The sequence below is a fragment of the Antennarius striatus genome, chromosome 8, assembly GCF_040054535.1.
Source record: "Antennarius striatus isolate MH-2024 chromosome 8, ASM4005453v1, whole genome shotgun sequence".
NCBI classification, from domain to species: domain Eukaryota; kingdom Metazoa; phylum Chordata; class Actinopteri; order Lophiiformes; family Antennariidae; genus Antennarius; species Antennarius striatus.
The window spans coordinates 2,652,501-2,666,045 of record NC_090783.1 but is presented as its reverse complement, the minus strand read 5'-3'; the positions used below and the strand labels follow the sequence as shown (position 1 = coordinate 2,666,045).

Genomic DNA, 13,545 nt, shown 5'->3' with positions numbered 1-13,545 from the left:
ACCACCCTCTCCTTCCATCCCTCCTGGTTATGCTTCCCCCCCTCTCTCTCCTCAGCTGAGCAGAAGACCCTCTCCTTCTCCTGCCCCATCTCATCGCAGTATATCTCCTGTAGGACCCCGGCCCACACCATCTCCGTCCCTGTCTCGCCGCTCAACTCGGCTACTCAGGGACCCCACACCGTTGGCCCGACCGCGAATGGGAGGAAGCGTTCCTTTAGGTACTGTCAGGCCCTCACCAATGGGTCTCCGAGGGCGTCCAGTGCCTCCACCCACCCAGAATGTGCGTCCTTTCCGTGCCTCCTCCATTCGGAGCAGCAGATCTTCTGTTCTCACGGTGGATTCCCTCCATTCCTCCCCTTTCCAGTCTCCTCATATGATCCATCGTGCCTCCATGAGAAGGAAAGAATCTGGTCGGCTTCCTCTTCGGCCGGTGGCTAGAGGACGTCCCCTCATTGCCCGACCGTCTCTGAGAAGGATGCCTCCTGCTTCTCCACAGCCGTCCCTTAAACACATGTCACATCCCGCTTCCCCACGATTCTCTCCTCGACTTTCTCGTCGGTCGTCCCCACTCCCACCTCCCCAAACCGCCCTTCCACCTAATTACGCTCCAGACCCGTACGTAACCGATCCTTATGCTGATCCTTACATGGAGCAGTCGCATCAGTTTGTTGCCCCCCCCTCTCCCATGTTGTCTGGTGCTTTACAAAATCAAGCTATTCGTCAGGCTTCCTTCAGTTCCTCCCTCAGCCCATTTCCACCCCACGCAGTGGGCATGAGTGACATGGACGTTGAGTATCCTGAAGCTTATCCCCCCTCGTCTCCTTTAATTTCTGGTGCAATGCAAAACCAGTCGATCCGGAATGCATCCTACATTTCCTCGCTGCAAAGGCCGATGTCTCCTTATGAGCAGCCAATGCCTCCTTCGTCCCCAATGCTGTCTCGAGCCATGCAGAACCAGGCCGTCACAGGAGCGTCCTATGTGTCCCCTCTTCAGAGGCCTCAGTCCCCCTACGCCCCGTCTGTACCCTCATCCCCAATGCTGTCAGGAGCCATGAGACATAGCCAGGCGCTAAGAGGAGTGGCTTCTTATCAGACTCCACAGCTACAGTCACCATATGGACCTACAGTCTACACACCATATGATCATATCTCTGAGCCTGGCCCAGCACCGCTGCTTCATGACGCTCTGCAGAACCGGTCCGATTTGCAGAACGTCTCCTCTTTAAGATCCCCCATGCTTCAACGCCGCAACCCCTACATGCCGGCTGGACCTCAGCTCCACAGTGCTCTTCAACAGAACCCGAACGTCCGCCAAGCCTCCTATCAGACACCGATGCAGCTCAGGCGGTCCCCGTATGGACCCCCGCCGCCCACTTCACCAATGTTAGGAAACGCCCTCCAGAACCCACAGTTGATGCAGGCGTCCTACAGACTGCCAGATGGAACATTTGTGTCACCATACGCGACCTCACGTTCCTCACCGTTGCTCGGAAACGCTTTACAGAACCAACAGATCCGTGGCGCCTCCTACGTCTTACCTGATGGATCAATCAGGGTATGCATAAGAGAAACAAGGCAAAATAAAAACACAACCTGAAGTACATTTTTGTGTACATGTATAACTTATTTTACCATGACTCCCCTCTTGTGTGTTGTAAAAACAGGATCCACGTATGCCCCAGTCGCCTAACCTTTCCAGAGCTCTTCAGAACCAGAATGTCCGGACTGCTTCATATACTCTCCCTGACGGCACCATTATAGACCCGAGACAGCAAGTAACCACCACTCATGATTCCTTATTTGAATCCAGCGTAACTCTTATTGTTTTATTCTTCTTCTCTCACATTTCCTCACAATTATCAGTTGTAGTTGATCTGTATTTTTCTTGCTGTGCTTTGCTTTGTCTCATCCAGCAACCCATTTCCCCAAATCTGGCTAAAGCCCTGAATAATCCAGCGCTGCGCGAAGCCTCCTACGCTCTCCCTGATGGCACCATCGTGATTGACCCTAAAAAACCCAAGTCCCCAAACCTTTCTGCAGCCCTTCAGAATCCTTACCTGAAAAGTGCGTCTTACACCCTGCCCGACGGTACGATCATAATTGATCCACGGAAGCCCGTCTCTCCAACCCTCACCAACGCGCTGCAAAACTCGGCCCTGCGTGACGCCTCTTTCACGCTCCCAGAGGGGGTTCACGACCCCAATATTCCCATGTCACCAAACCTGGCTAAGGTTAGCTGCTGATTCAGACCATTTGTTTTTAAATGTTTCCCCTCATGTTCATAATATCTGATTAATGATGTGTTTTATATCCACTGGCTGTTTTAATACACAGGCCCTCAGTAACCCAGCTTTGAAAGGAGCTTCCTACACCCTCCCAGATGGGACGATTATAGTGGACCCAAGGAAACCAAAGAGCCCTAACCTGGCAGCTGCCCTTCAGAATCCCTATCTGAAGGGCGTCTCCTACACTCTTCCTGATGGAACTATTATCATCGACCCACGAAAACCACTTGCCCCTGATTTGTCTAAAGTGTGTAAACTTTCCTTAATATCTTGTTGTTTAAATGTTTATTTAATCCTTTTCTTTTCTCCTCTAGTCCCTGTATTTCTTTAAAAACCAAGTAAAACACATAAGCCAGTTTTTGGACATGAATACTGCAAATTCTAAGCATGGCCTTGAGTAACGAGCAGGTGTTGTTTTTTTTGCAGGCTCTTACAAATGAGAATCTTCGTAATGCGTCGTACCAACTCGATGGTACCCTCGTCATCCCCGGCCAGAAACCCAACCTTTCGTCTGCTCTGAGGCGAAATCAGGCAATTCGATCCACGGGTCTCTTTCAGTTGTCGGAGAACTCTGTCCTGTCCGGGGCACCAAAACCCACCCCTCCAAATCTTTCCTCTGCGCTGCAGAAAGAGGACCTTCAAGGTGTCCGTTACAGGTAGAGAACTACAGGCAGCGATGATGATTTGTCCAGGTGTTTCACAGACTCACCCATTGAGAAGTTAAACTTTTTAACATTGGAGAATGAAGCATGAGCCCAGAGTAACCAAATGTAAGAGGAACTGTTGAACCAGTAGAGCTCAACTCCTAAATCAAGCAATAAACAACAAGTCCCATTTTGGATTCTTGTCAGCATTTCTCCCAAACAAGAAAACAACAACCCAGAGTCACCCCCATTGTTATTCACTCTTCCATTATGCTAATTCTTGAGTTGGATTTAATGAATGAAATGAGACATGAAGAGGAGTCAGTGTGTTTGAGTTTTTGATGACTATTTTGTTCTGCCGTAGAACATAATGACTATTAAACAGTCTGCAAATAGATCTGTCTGTCGTGTTCACTTACGCTGTCCTGGCGTCACTCTAGCTATCAATAAATCCCCACCCCTCCCAGCTCCTTCAGTTTTATCTCTTAACCTTCCTATTTTTTTAAACAGATTGCACAATGTTCTGTTGCCTATCATTAATTGAAAAGAACCGTTCCTTGTTTACACAGGTTGCCGGATGGCTCTCTACTCGCACGCCGGTTCCATAACCCCAAACTGTCTGAGGCCGTCCTGAACCAGAAGCTGCGCTATGCCTCATACAGGGTGCCAACAGGCCTGCAGGGTGAGGATAACTGCTACGCCGTGATACCCCCCTACGGGCCACGCTCAGGACACTGGGCCAACAACGCATACGGAGGAGGGGATGGAGGAGAAGATGTTTGGGCAGCTGAGAAGGTTTTACCACACGGGACAGTCCAGAACCTGTCCAAGTGGTCCATGTACAGAGAAGATGGAGTGTTAGAAGGATACTCGCCCACACCAAGAGTCGTGGATGGGAAACCTCAGGAAACAGACTGGAATCCTGACAGAGAGAGAATTCCTGGTCAATCCTGGTATGACAAGGTAGCTCAATTGTTTTTATTCAAAGGTTTTTATTCTATATACATTATTTACCTTATGTTTTTTGTATTAGAATAAGTAACTCATGCATATTATTCAAGCATTACTGGGAATGTAGAGCGTATTTCTGGAAATATTGATATCAATTCTGCATGAAATGATCACATTGTCTCTTAAAATTCAACAGTGTTGCATGATATTGTTGAACTAATTACAAACCATGTTGTGTGTGTGCAACCAGATCTACTCCATCCTAAGCATGCCTACAACGGGCCACAGGGTGAAGCGCTGGGCGGAAGGAATGGAGGACATGACACAGCTGCCGTAAGCAGAATCCAGTACTGTATTAACAAGCAGCCTCACGGCTCATTTAGTCATGTGACACAGTATATAGTTGCTCCGATATAGAGCTTATATACAGCTTATTTCCATGCATATCCTCTCAGTTTGGTGTGTGAGCAATGTATGCGTTAATATGATGGAGTAAGTATTAAAATGCACACACCAGTAGACCTGTCAAACTATCCACACATCACATCCACAGGAAGATATTTTTGCTTCAGCTAATAAACACAGCAATAATGTCCCGACAGGTTTCAAAGTTAAAACAAAAACTTCAGGAGTCTGTTTATGTAATTTTTCTCGATCTTGAATGTCATTGAAAAGCAATTAATACTGGTTGTCAGACTGGGTGTGGGAAGCCTGATTCACTCTGACAATATGTGCTGTGTAAATGTGTGTTTAATGTCTTCTGTGTAATTATAGTGAGCTGAATGAGACCACCGTTCTGATGAACCTGAAGAAACGCTACGACCAGGAACATATATATGTACGCATAATGTCTAATATGCAAAGCAGATAACTAATTTCATCAAATGTCAGGGTCGTACGTTCAGCCACCGTCCTTCTTATCCTTTCTTGCTCTGGTTATTCTCCCACTCAGACCTACATAGGAAGCATCCTCCTGTCCGTCAACCCCTACAAGTTGCTTAACATTTACGGCACGGATATTGTGCTTCAGTACGCGGGCCGTGGCCTGTGCGACAACCCTCCGTAAGATCCAAGTGTGTGACTCTATGTTTGTGTGTGTGTGTTCACATTTTTAAAAAATTTAAAACCAGTTAATTATGATTCGTTCTATGAAGTTTTTTCCACCTTTATCCATTAGGGGCCATTGCCTTGGTTACATGTTACAGATGTTTGCTTCCGGAGCAGATGTCATATTCAATATTTGCCAAACCAAACTTTGTGCACATGTTTTTTGGAATTCTAGACAGGAGGATATGGAATAATTTTTGTTTTTGGGCCTGTTTTAAATATACAGGCCCAAATGAATCATTCTGTTTTAGTTGAAGCCTGGTTGGATGCAAGACTCATTTGTGCTTTTGATCCGAATACACAAACAAAACCTTTATGCCTTTTAATCTGACATTTTGGTCTTTGTGTTCCAATGTGATTGTACTCTTGTACTACATCTGTCTGCTTCAAGCCTGTCATAAGCTGAGCTTAGAGACAGTTTGATGGCAAATAGAGGTGTAAAAATGCCAGATATCTGAGGTGTTAGTAGAAAGCTCCTACACACACACAAAAGCACACACACTTATGAACATACAGGGGCTTTTATTTCATGAAAACATGTTTTGATGTGTTTCAGTCATCTTTTTGCCATTGCTAATATTTCCTATACAACCATGATGGATGCCAAAAAGGACCAGTGTATTGTGATCAGGTACGAAATGCTCCAGTCGATATCCACATCACTGCGTCCACAACGTCTTCACACCATTTTAATGGTGAATACAGAAAAAAGAACTTCTCTGGTGAACTGTGTGTGTGTTATTGCAGTGGAGAGAGCGGGTCAGGAAAGACAGAAGCCACTAAGCTGATCCTGCGTTACCTGACAGCCATACATCACAAATGCAACGTCACACAACAGGTGAATGTGCTGCTTAACAAATACAACCTGCACTCATTGAAGATAACACTGACTGTTTCCTTTATATGCCTCTTCTTCTCTTCCATTGCTCATCAGATAGAGGTAAGTTTACCTTTGTTTTTGCTGTCATGACAACCACAATTGACGGTAACCATTGTGACCTTTGTGTCTGTGATGATTGGTCAGATCCTCGAGGCCACGCCCCTGTTGGAGTCTTTTGGGAATGCCAAAACAGTGCGCAACGACAACTCTTCCCGCTTTGGCAAATACACACAGATCTACATGGAGGAGTGAGCACTGACGGTTACCGTACGCAACAACGGTTCTGTGATCTCAGCAAGAGGGCAGATGATTACATGTTTAACAAGATGTGTTTTTAAAACTTAAAAAAATTAAAATACGGAAGTAGGAAGAAATTCTCTCTGTGCATTAATTTGTGATATCAATTTTTTAAAGACTAATTTTATTGGATCGATTAATTATGTTTTTTTCTTTTGTCGCCAGCACTTTTGGAAACTCATTAACGCTCATGAATTTAGAAAACCTTCATCTGTATTTCAGTCAGCAGTTTGAGTGTAAAACTGTTTCTGATCCAAAAAGAAATGCAGTTCAACTTTCACCTTTTCATACCCTGTTTTTACAACTTTAGAGGAGTGAATGTTGTAAGAATGGGACAAAAGGAGACCAGATCAGTTGTAGTCTTTCTCACACACACACACACACACACACACACACACACACACACACACACACACACACACACACACACACACACACGCAGTGGCTTAGGTGCAGAATATGCTAACGTGTCCCAGTAACACAGATGAGCCCTTGATCTTCTGCTAGAGCTGGAACGGAAAAGATCTGAGCACATTATGGATGAATGACCTGTTACTAAACTCAGCTGTGTGTGTGTGTGTGTGTGTGTGTGTGTGTGTGTGTGTGTGGTGTGTGTGTGTGTGTGTGTGTGTGTCATTTACAAGGGGTGTAATCAGCGGTGCCATAACGTCTCAGTACCTGTTGGAGAAGTCCCGCATTGTCTTTCAGGTGAAAAACACAAGTTGGCTTGGACACACACACACACACACACACACACACACACACACACACACACACACACACAGGTGGTCAGGCTGGAGTCTTCTTACCAGTGAGTGAAAGAGGAGATTATAGAACCACAACATGTTGGACTGTGTCTGTACACAGATCGGCCTTATCACTCATTCATCTGTCTGCTTGCATGATCCAAAACATTCTGAATTCACATGTGTGTTCTTGTGTGATAGTTGATCGAGTGTGTGTGTGCTATTTTTTTTATCCACAGGCCAAATCAGAGAGGAACTACCACATCTTCTATGAGATGTTGGCAGGTCTTCCTCCTAATGAGAAGCACACTCTCTATCTGCAAGAAGCTGAGACGTACTACTATCTGAATCAGGTGCTGAGAACATCAGATACACACACACACACACACACACACACAGATGAGGAGATGTCATAGCCACATTAACAAATTAGATGTCAGTGTTTTTAATTGTGATATTTATTCTACCAAATGATTAATGGCACAAACATCAAACTCATTGTGGTGCTAAATGCCTGGAGTTTGTGCATCAGATAAATGTGATGATCTGTGGTGAATGTAATTTGCTGGGACTCAGTTTTGACCCACATATGTGCTATAGATTTAGACGTAAAACACTCACAGTATTATAACATATGCAAGTATGTTAAAAAGATTAATTAAAAGACTAAGATTTGCTGTTGGACCCCAGAGGGCTGGTACCAATCCTAATTAGGGATAATTTACTGTTTACATTAACATGTCTCAAGCACTTACTGCTCGTCTTTTAAATGCTAATGTAACACCTGGCTGAGAAGTAATCTTCCACTGCCCTCTCTGGTCGAAAAGCGAGGGGAGAAGTGTGCTCTGTCTCGCCGGTAACGACACCCATCGGAGTTGTCTTAGTATTCTGACCCACTCTGATGCACACGTCGCTGCATCGAGGTAAGGAACTGAACCCCCGGAGGTCAGCAAAAAAAAAGAAAGAACAGGCTTTCAGCTGCTGATAAGTCAAGCTTTAATTAGAGCTGTGATTAGACGGGCTGAGGCTCTTATGTTATTGTTGATAATGGTGTGTGTTTGTGTGTGTGTGTTCATGAGGACAGGGAGGAGATTGTACCATAGAGGGGAAAGATGATGGGGAGGATTTCAGACGTCTGCTGAACGCCATGGACATCCTCTGTTTCACGCCAGAGGAGCAGAACGGCATCTACAGACTTCTCTCCTCCATCCTTCATCTGGGAAACGTCTTTTTCCAGCCACACCAGGTCTTTCCATCTCACACAGACACAGCTGTAGCTGTGAAAGTGTGTGTGCAAGTACACACACACTTTCACAGCTGAACGATAATGATGATATCGATAGATGATGACAATAATTGCGGGAGCGTGCGTCTCCGCAGGCCGAGGGCGAGGAGGTTGCATCGGTGGTGAGCGCGCGGGAGATCAGAGTGGTTGCTGAACTGCTGCAGGTCTCACCCGAGGGGCTGCAGAAATCTGTCACCTTCAAAATGACAGTGAGACGGGCACACATGGTCCACACACATCCCATATTTTTAAAAAAAACATCCTGACAATTAAGGAGGAGTGTTAGCTAACAGATGCATGTGGCCCCCAGGATACAGGAAGAGAGAAGATCTTCACTCCGCTCACAGTGGAAAGTGCTGTGGATGCCAGGTGAGTGAGTAAAAGTCGTATTCCTTTGGATAGATACGATACCCAGGAGTCTGCTCAGAATAACCTGAGATAAAAGCCTCCGTGAGAGCACTGCTGTTGTTTTTGGCTCTTTAATGTCTTCTCCTTTAACCCTTCTCTAATATTATATCTGGAGACTACTGGGAGGGCGAAAGAGGCTCTTTGATATTCTCTCCCAATCTTTTGGTAGAGGCATGTGAGGACAAAGGATGTCAGGGTTGGGGGAGAGATTTTTTCAGATGTCCTCTGTTTCCATAGGAACCGGGTTTTCTGTTTCCATAGAAACCTTATTGTGTGTCTTTCACAGAGATGCCATTGCCAAGATTCTGTACTCGATGCTGTTTAGTTGGCTGACGGAACGCATCAACGGACGCGTCTACCCGCGCCACGAAGCCCTTTCCATATCCATATTGGACATATATGGATTTGAGGTTAGCCTGTGCTCAATGGTGTTGCTCACGCATACGAGTTGACCCCTGCACACCAACGCCCACTCTCTCCACTGTCTCCCACTCGCTGCCCTCCAGGAGTTGCAGGTGAACAGTTTTGAGCAGCTGTGCATCAACTTCGCCAATGAAACTTTGCAATCCTTCTTTAACAAGGTCGTCTTCCAGGAGGAGCAGGTCAGGGACAGCACAAGTTAACAGTTTTATGTTTTCATTTCTCCACCCACGGATGGATTTGTATGTCAAAACGCAGTCTAAATATGGTGTTAAAGGACGTAGTTGCAATCTTTTTTTTTCTTCTTTTTTTTTGTGCTGCATGCGTAGGAGGAATACATGCGGGAGCAGATCCAGTGGCAGCAGCAGCCGTTCAGCCACAACCAGGCCTGTCTTGACCTCATCGCCTCTAAGCCTCATGGGATACTACGAATACTGGACGATCAATGCGGTTTTCCTCAGGTATATTAATAGTAGCTGAACTAACCTTGTCATCTTTAGTTAGGGGCAATCTGTTGAAAGTAAATAATAAAATCCGGCTGATTTTCATGAGCTGAAAATGCAAACAGTATTTAATGAAAGTAAAGGATGTTAATGATTTATTACTTGTTTAAAACCATTAAAGTCCACAAAAGATCCCACCAGCTGCTACTCCTGTGCAGTTGGATCAGAGAACAAGAAACCTTTGTGATCTAGGTGTCTTGTGAAAAAGGTAGCAGCTGACAATGAGTCATGTTTCCAATATTTCGTACATCGAGTGTTCAAAGATACAGAACAACATCCCACTTATTGAATTTTTCATGAACCAGGACACTGAAGTGAATTATAGCCAGATCAATACAAACTATTCCACACGTTCCCTCTCCCGCCTCCCTGCTGTTATCATCATTCCTGGAGCTGCTAATGCTGGAAGATGACTGAGCTCGTAGCCAGATAAATGCATTATGGGGTGTCTGCGATGCTCAACGTGAAATATGAACACGCTCCGAGAACGTGTGTCGCCGCTGTAGAAATTAAGGCTCACCCACATTACTTATCTCCAATCATCGCTAGGCAACAGACCACACATTCCTTCAGAAGTGCCACTATCACCACGCAGATGACCCGCTGTACGCCAGGCCAAAGATGCCACTGCCCGAGTTCACCCTGAAACACTACGCCGGAAAGGTCACGTACCAGGTGCCTGCCTGTCTGTCACACACACACACACACACACACACACACACACACACACACACACACACACACACACACACACACAGACATAATTAAAATTTTACTGAATGGTATTAAATGTAGGATTGATTTTTGTGGTGCAGGTACACAAGTTTTTGGATAAGAACTTCGACATGGTCCGCCAAGATGTTTTGGATCTCTTCATCAAGAGCAAGAACAAAGTAAGACCGACAACCTTTTGTTTCTTTTTATCTTCCCAAGTAGAGTTTAGAAAGATCCTTATTGACATTTAAATATCCTAATTGTTACTCATCATGTTGTGCTGCAGTGGTGCGTAGTGTATCTTAGTGACGTGTCCATGTGTGTGCACATAGATGGTGTCCAGCCTCTTCTTGAAACACTCGGAGTCTCAGCAGCGGCCCAATGCGCGGCGTAGCAGCACGGCTCGCCGTCTGCAGTCCAACACGGTCGGCGCAAAGTTCCAGAGCAGTCTGCAGGAGCTTCTGGAAAAGATGGAAAGGTCTGAGGAGATCGACACTCGATTAAACCTCTCTGACAACTTAATGCGATCGGCGCAGACCCTAACCCAGTTTCTGCACAGCTATAATGACGTGACTTGTCCTAGTCTGCTGCAGCAGCAGCAAAACACACCAAACCTTCATGAAACCATTCATCAATCCGTTTGTTCTCATCCATCTAACAGGTGTAACCCTTATTTTGTGCGATGCATCAAGCCAAACCATCACAAGGTAGTTTTTTCAAGTGGGATAATGTGTCTAGTGGCTTCATTTTTTTTAACATTTAGTTGATATACAGTATAACACAGCTGTGTGCGTGTGTGTGTGTGTATTCCTGCTTATATATAGGAGCCAGGAGTGTTTGACATGGAGCTGGTCATTACTCAGCTACATTACTCTGGTATCATGGAGACCATCCTTATCAGGAAGGAGGGTTATCCAATCAGATTCCACTTTCACAGCTTCCTGTCGAGGTTGGTTTGGTACCAGTCTGTGCATTAAGCATATCTGAGGGGAAATGTAAGCTTTAATGGGACCATTCAAGCTTAAGTATGTATCTCAGCTTCTCCATCAGCTTTTATCCCTAAAAAGTCTTAGAATAATTGGCATTTTCTGGCGGGGAAACAATTTACACACCGATTTCTGTTGGTGCCATCTGGTACTTGTTGGCTCCTGCAAAAGGAAAGTAGCTGAGACAAATTCATCTCACAGCACCTCTGATCGCTGACTGCCAAAGTAGTCTGACTTGGAGTATCGCGCCGCATTTCACAGTCAATTATACTCACACTTTATCAACTAAATATAAGCAAATACTTAACCACCAAATCTTCGCACCAAATCTCTCAGATTTTTCTCCAATAAAAAGACTTTCATTCACACTGTTGTGGCTTCAGAATGCATTTTTAAAAGGTGTGTTTGGTCACACAGGTACAAAGCCCTGCTCTGCCTGAAGGACCTTCCACCTGCAGATGGAGAAAATTGTGTCATCATGCTTCACAAACTGGGTCCGGTCAAGATGGGCTCGTACCAGCTGGGGGTCAGTAAGGTGAGTAATGAGCACACGGGAGCAAAATGAGGTCAAATGAATCACGATTATTAAATCACTGTGCTTAAATTTAAATGTGTGTGTGTGTGTGTTTGAGATTTTCCTGAAAGAGGAGCTGTATCAGCTGCTGGAGGGGAAACGTGACCGTGTGCTGAACATCGCTGCCATGACACTACAAAGATACACCCGCACGTGTTTTGTCCGAAAGAACTTCCTCAAGTTCCGAGGGCGTGTGATCCGGTTTGAAGCCCGGTGCAGAGGCTACCTGGCCAGGTAACGATCGCCTGAGATCAGCATCCTCGACACTTTTTTGGCACGTAAGTTTCCTGACTCATGACCCATTTAAATCAGGCGCGCTGTCCTGCCAGAGTCAGGAGTGTCAGCCTTCAGCTGAGGCTGTAGTGTTCGGTTTCCAGCCCGGTGCTGTGGGTCAAAGCTCATCACAGCCAATCAGCTTCTTTTGTCCTTGACGTGAGGAGACAGGGTCGGACAATTCAGGCTATGATCATCCATCAAAGGTGATGGATTTGCCACCCAGCGCCAGTTTCTCAGTGATGCAAATTAGCATTTTATTTGAATGTATTAAAACTCACGCGCTATTTAATGAGGGCATTAAAATAATGCTAAACCCAAGGTCAGACGTTTAGAATCTTTAATTATCTTTTAGGGATCATTGGTAACGACATGATGGATGTAAGGAAATGACCCATCCTACACTTTACATATTATTAACTCTATTTCAATTAGGAGAGAGAGTTTTATTTTTTTGCAGCAGCAGATGTCGCGTAATAAGCCTTCAGAAAGTCTTCGGGGTTTTTGACTCTTAGCGGAGATCGTGATCGAAGGTCATCTGCCCTGAGCAACAGCAAAATAAATCCCCCAATTATAAAGCAGACGCCGGTGGCTGTCGTGATGGATGTCTCTGGGGAGGCTGATGAACTGGGTGGTGACAGGGAGGTGGTGGCCACAGACAACATGATTTTTTAGACAACAACAGTACGAGATGCTAACAAAGGCTGCGTGTCGACGTCCTGCTGGATGTTGTTGAATCCCTGCATTTTGCATGTGTGTTAATGTTGTATAATTACAATTACTTCTTCGTTTTTCTCCAATCTGTTGCTTTGAATGTGTAAATAATCCATCTCTGGTTCAACATCTTTCCCAAACAGAAAGAAGTTTACACTGAGGAGGAAATACCTGATCAAGTTCCGCTCCACCGTGCTGCTCGTCGTCAATCGCCAGCGTTACATGAGGGTATACACGCTTGTGTTTGTGTGTGAGCGTGTGCAACTCCTGGAATATTAGTGTGTGAGAAACGAACCGAAAAGACAGATGTGTGAAGTTTGATTCTGTCATCTTTTTGTCAGACAGTGGTGGAGCCTGCAAGGAAGGCAGAGGAGGTGAGTGGAGGGTGAGGGTGATGGAGGAGAGGCAGGGGAGATGGAGATGTAGCACCAGAGAGTAACAGAAGTGTGTGTGTGTGTGTGTGTGTGTGTGTGTGTGTGTGTGTGTGTGTGTGTGTGTGTGTGTGTGTGTGTGTGTGTGTGTGTGTGTGTGTGTGTGTGTGTGTGTGTGTGTGTGTGTGTCCTGGTAGGATCGCGTCAATAGAGAGGTGGTCAATGTGACAACACTGCCCATCCCCGCTGAGCTGGCAGCTTTGCTACAGGCAGTGTCAGGTGGGGGCACACACACACACACACACTGATCTGCAGTTAACCAGTTCTATAAATAAAGTCAGACAACTCCACCCACGTGGAGGGTGGTGCCTCATCGCTCACCACAGA

At 45.5% G+C, this 13,545-nt stretch overlaps 1 protein-coding gene across 1 annotated transcript in view; it reads left to right on the top strand.

The window, feature by feature from the left end:
• The first annotated feature begins 238 nt into the window (after positions 1 to 238).
• myo15ab (myosin XVAb) overlaps positions 239 to 13,545 on the top strand; it is a 28,183-nt gene continuing 14,876 nt past the window's right edge. Inside the window, exons 1-30 of the mRNA XM_068321092.1 lie at positions 239 to 1,555; positions 1,665 to 1,775; positions 1,914 to 2,231; positions 2,335 to 2,532; positions 2,712 to 2,928; positions 3,326 to 3,329; positions 3,478 to 3,892; positions 4,131 to 4,213; positions 4,655 to 4,718; positions 4,833 to 4,942; positions 5,544 to 5,618; positions 5,735 to 5,831; positions 6,012 to 6,115; positions 6,809 to 6,872; positions 7,150 to 7,263; positions 7,995 to 8,156; positions 8,291 to 8,404; positions 8,506 to 8,564; positions 8,890 to 9,013; positions 9,110 to 9,205; positions 9,353 to 9,484; positions 10,076 to 10,201; positions 10,342 to 10,419; positions 10,573 to 10,718; positions 10,902 to 10,947; positions 11,065 to 11,189; positions 11,644 to 11,761; positions 11,859 to 12,034; positions 12,931 to 13,015; positions 13,356 to 13,437. Coding sequence (XP_068177193.1) covers positions 239 to 1,555; positions 1,665 to 1,775; positions 1,914 to 2,231; positions 2,335 to 2,532; positions 2,712 to 2,928; positions 3,326 to 3,329; positions 3,478 to 3,892; positions 4,131 to 4,213; positions 4,655 to 4,718; positions 4,833 to 4,942; positions 5,544 to 5,618; positions 5,735 to 5,831; positions 6,012 to 6,115; positions 6,809 to 6,872; positions 7,150 to 7,263; positions 7,995 to 8,156; positions 8,291 to 8,404; positions 8,506 to 8,564; positions 8,890 to 9,013; positions 9,110 to 9,205; positions 9,353 to 9,484; positions 10,076 to 10,201; positions 10,342 to 10,419; positions 10,573 to 10,718; positions 10,902 to 10,947; positions 11,065 to 11,189; positions 11,644 to 11,761; positions 11,859 to 12,034; positions 12,931 to 13,015; positions 13,356 to 13,437 — 4,960 coding nt within the window. The remainder of the gene's footprint in view (positions 1,556 to 1,664; positions 1,776 to 1,913; positions 2,232 to 2,334; positions 2,533 to 2,711; positions 2,929 to 3,325; positions 3,330 to 3,477; positions 3,893 to 4,130; positions 4,214 to 4,654; positions 4,719 to 4,832; positions 4,943 to 5,543; positions 5,619 to 5,734; positions 5,832 to 6,011; positions 6,116 to 6,808; positions 6,873 to 7,149; positions 7,264 to 7,994; positions 8,157 to 8,290; positions 8,405 to 8,505; positions 8,565 to 8,889; positions 9,014 to 9,109; positions 9,206 to 9,352; positions 9,485 to 10,075; positions 10,202 to 10,341; positions 10,420 to 10,572; positions 10,719 to 10,901; positions 10,948 to 11,064; positions 11,190 to 11,643; positions 11,762 to 11,858; positions 12,035 to 12,930; positions 13,016 to 13,355; positions 13,438 to 13,545) is intronic.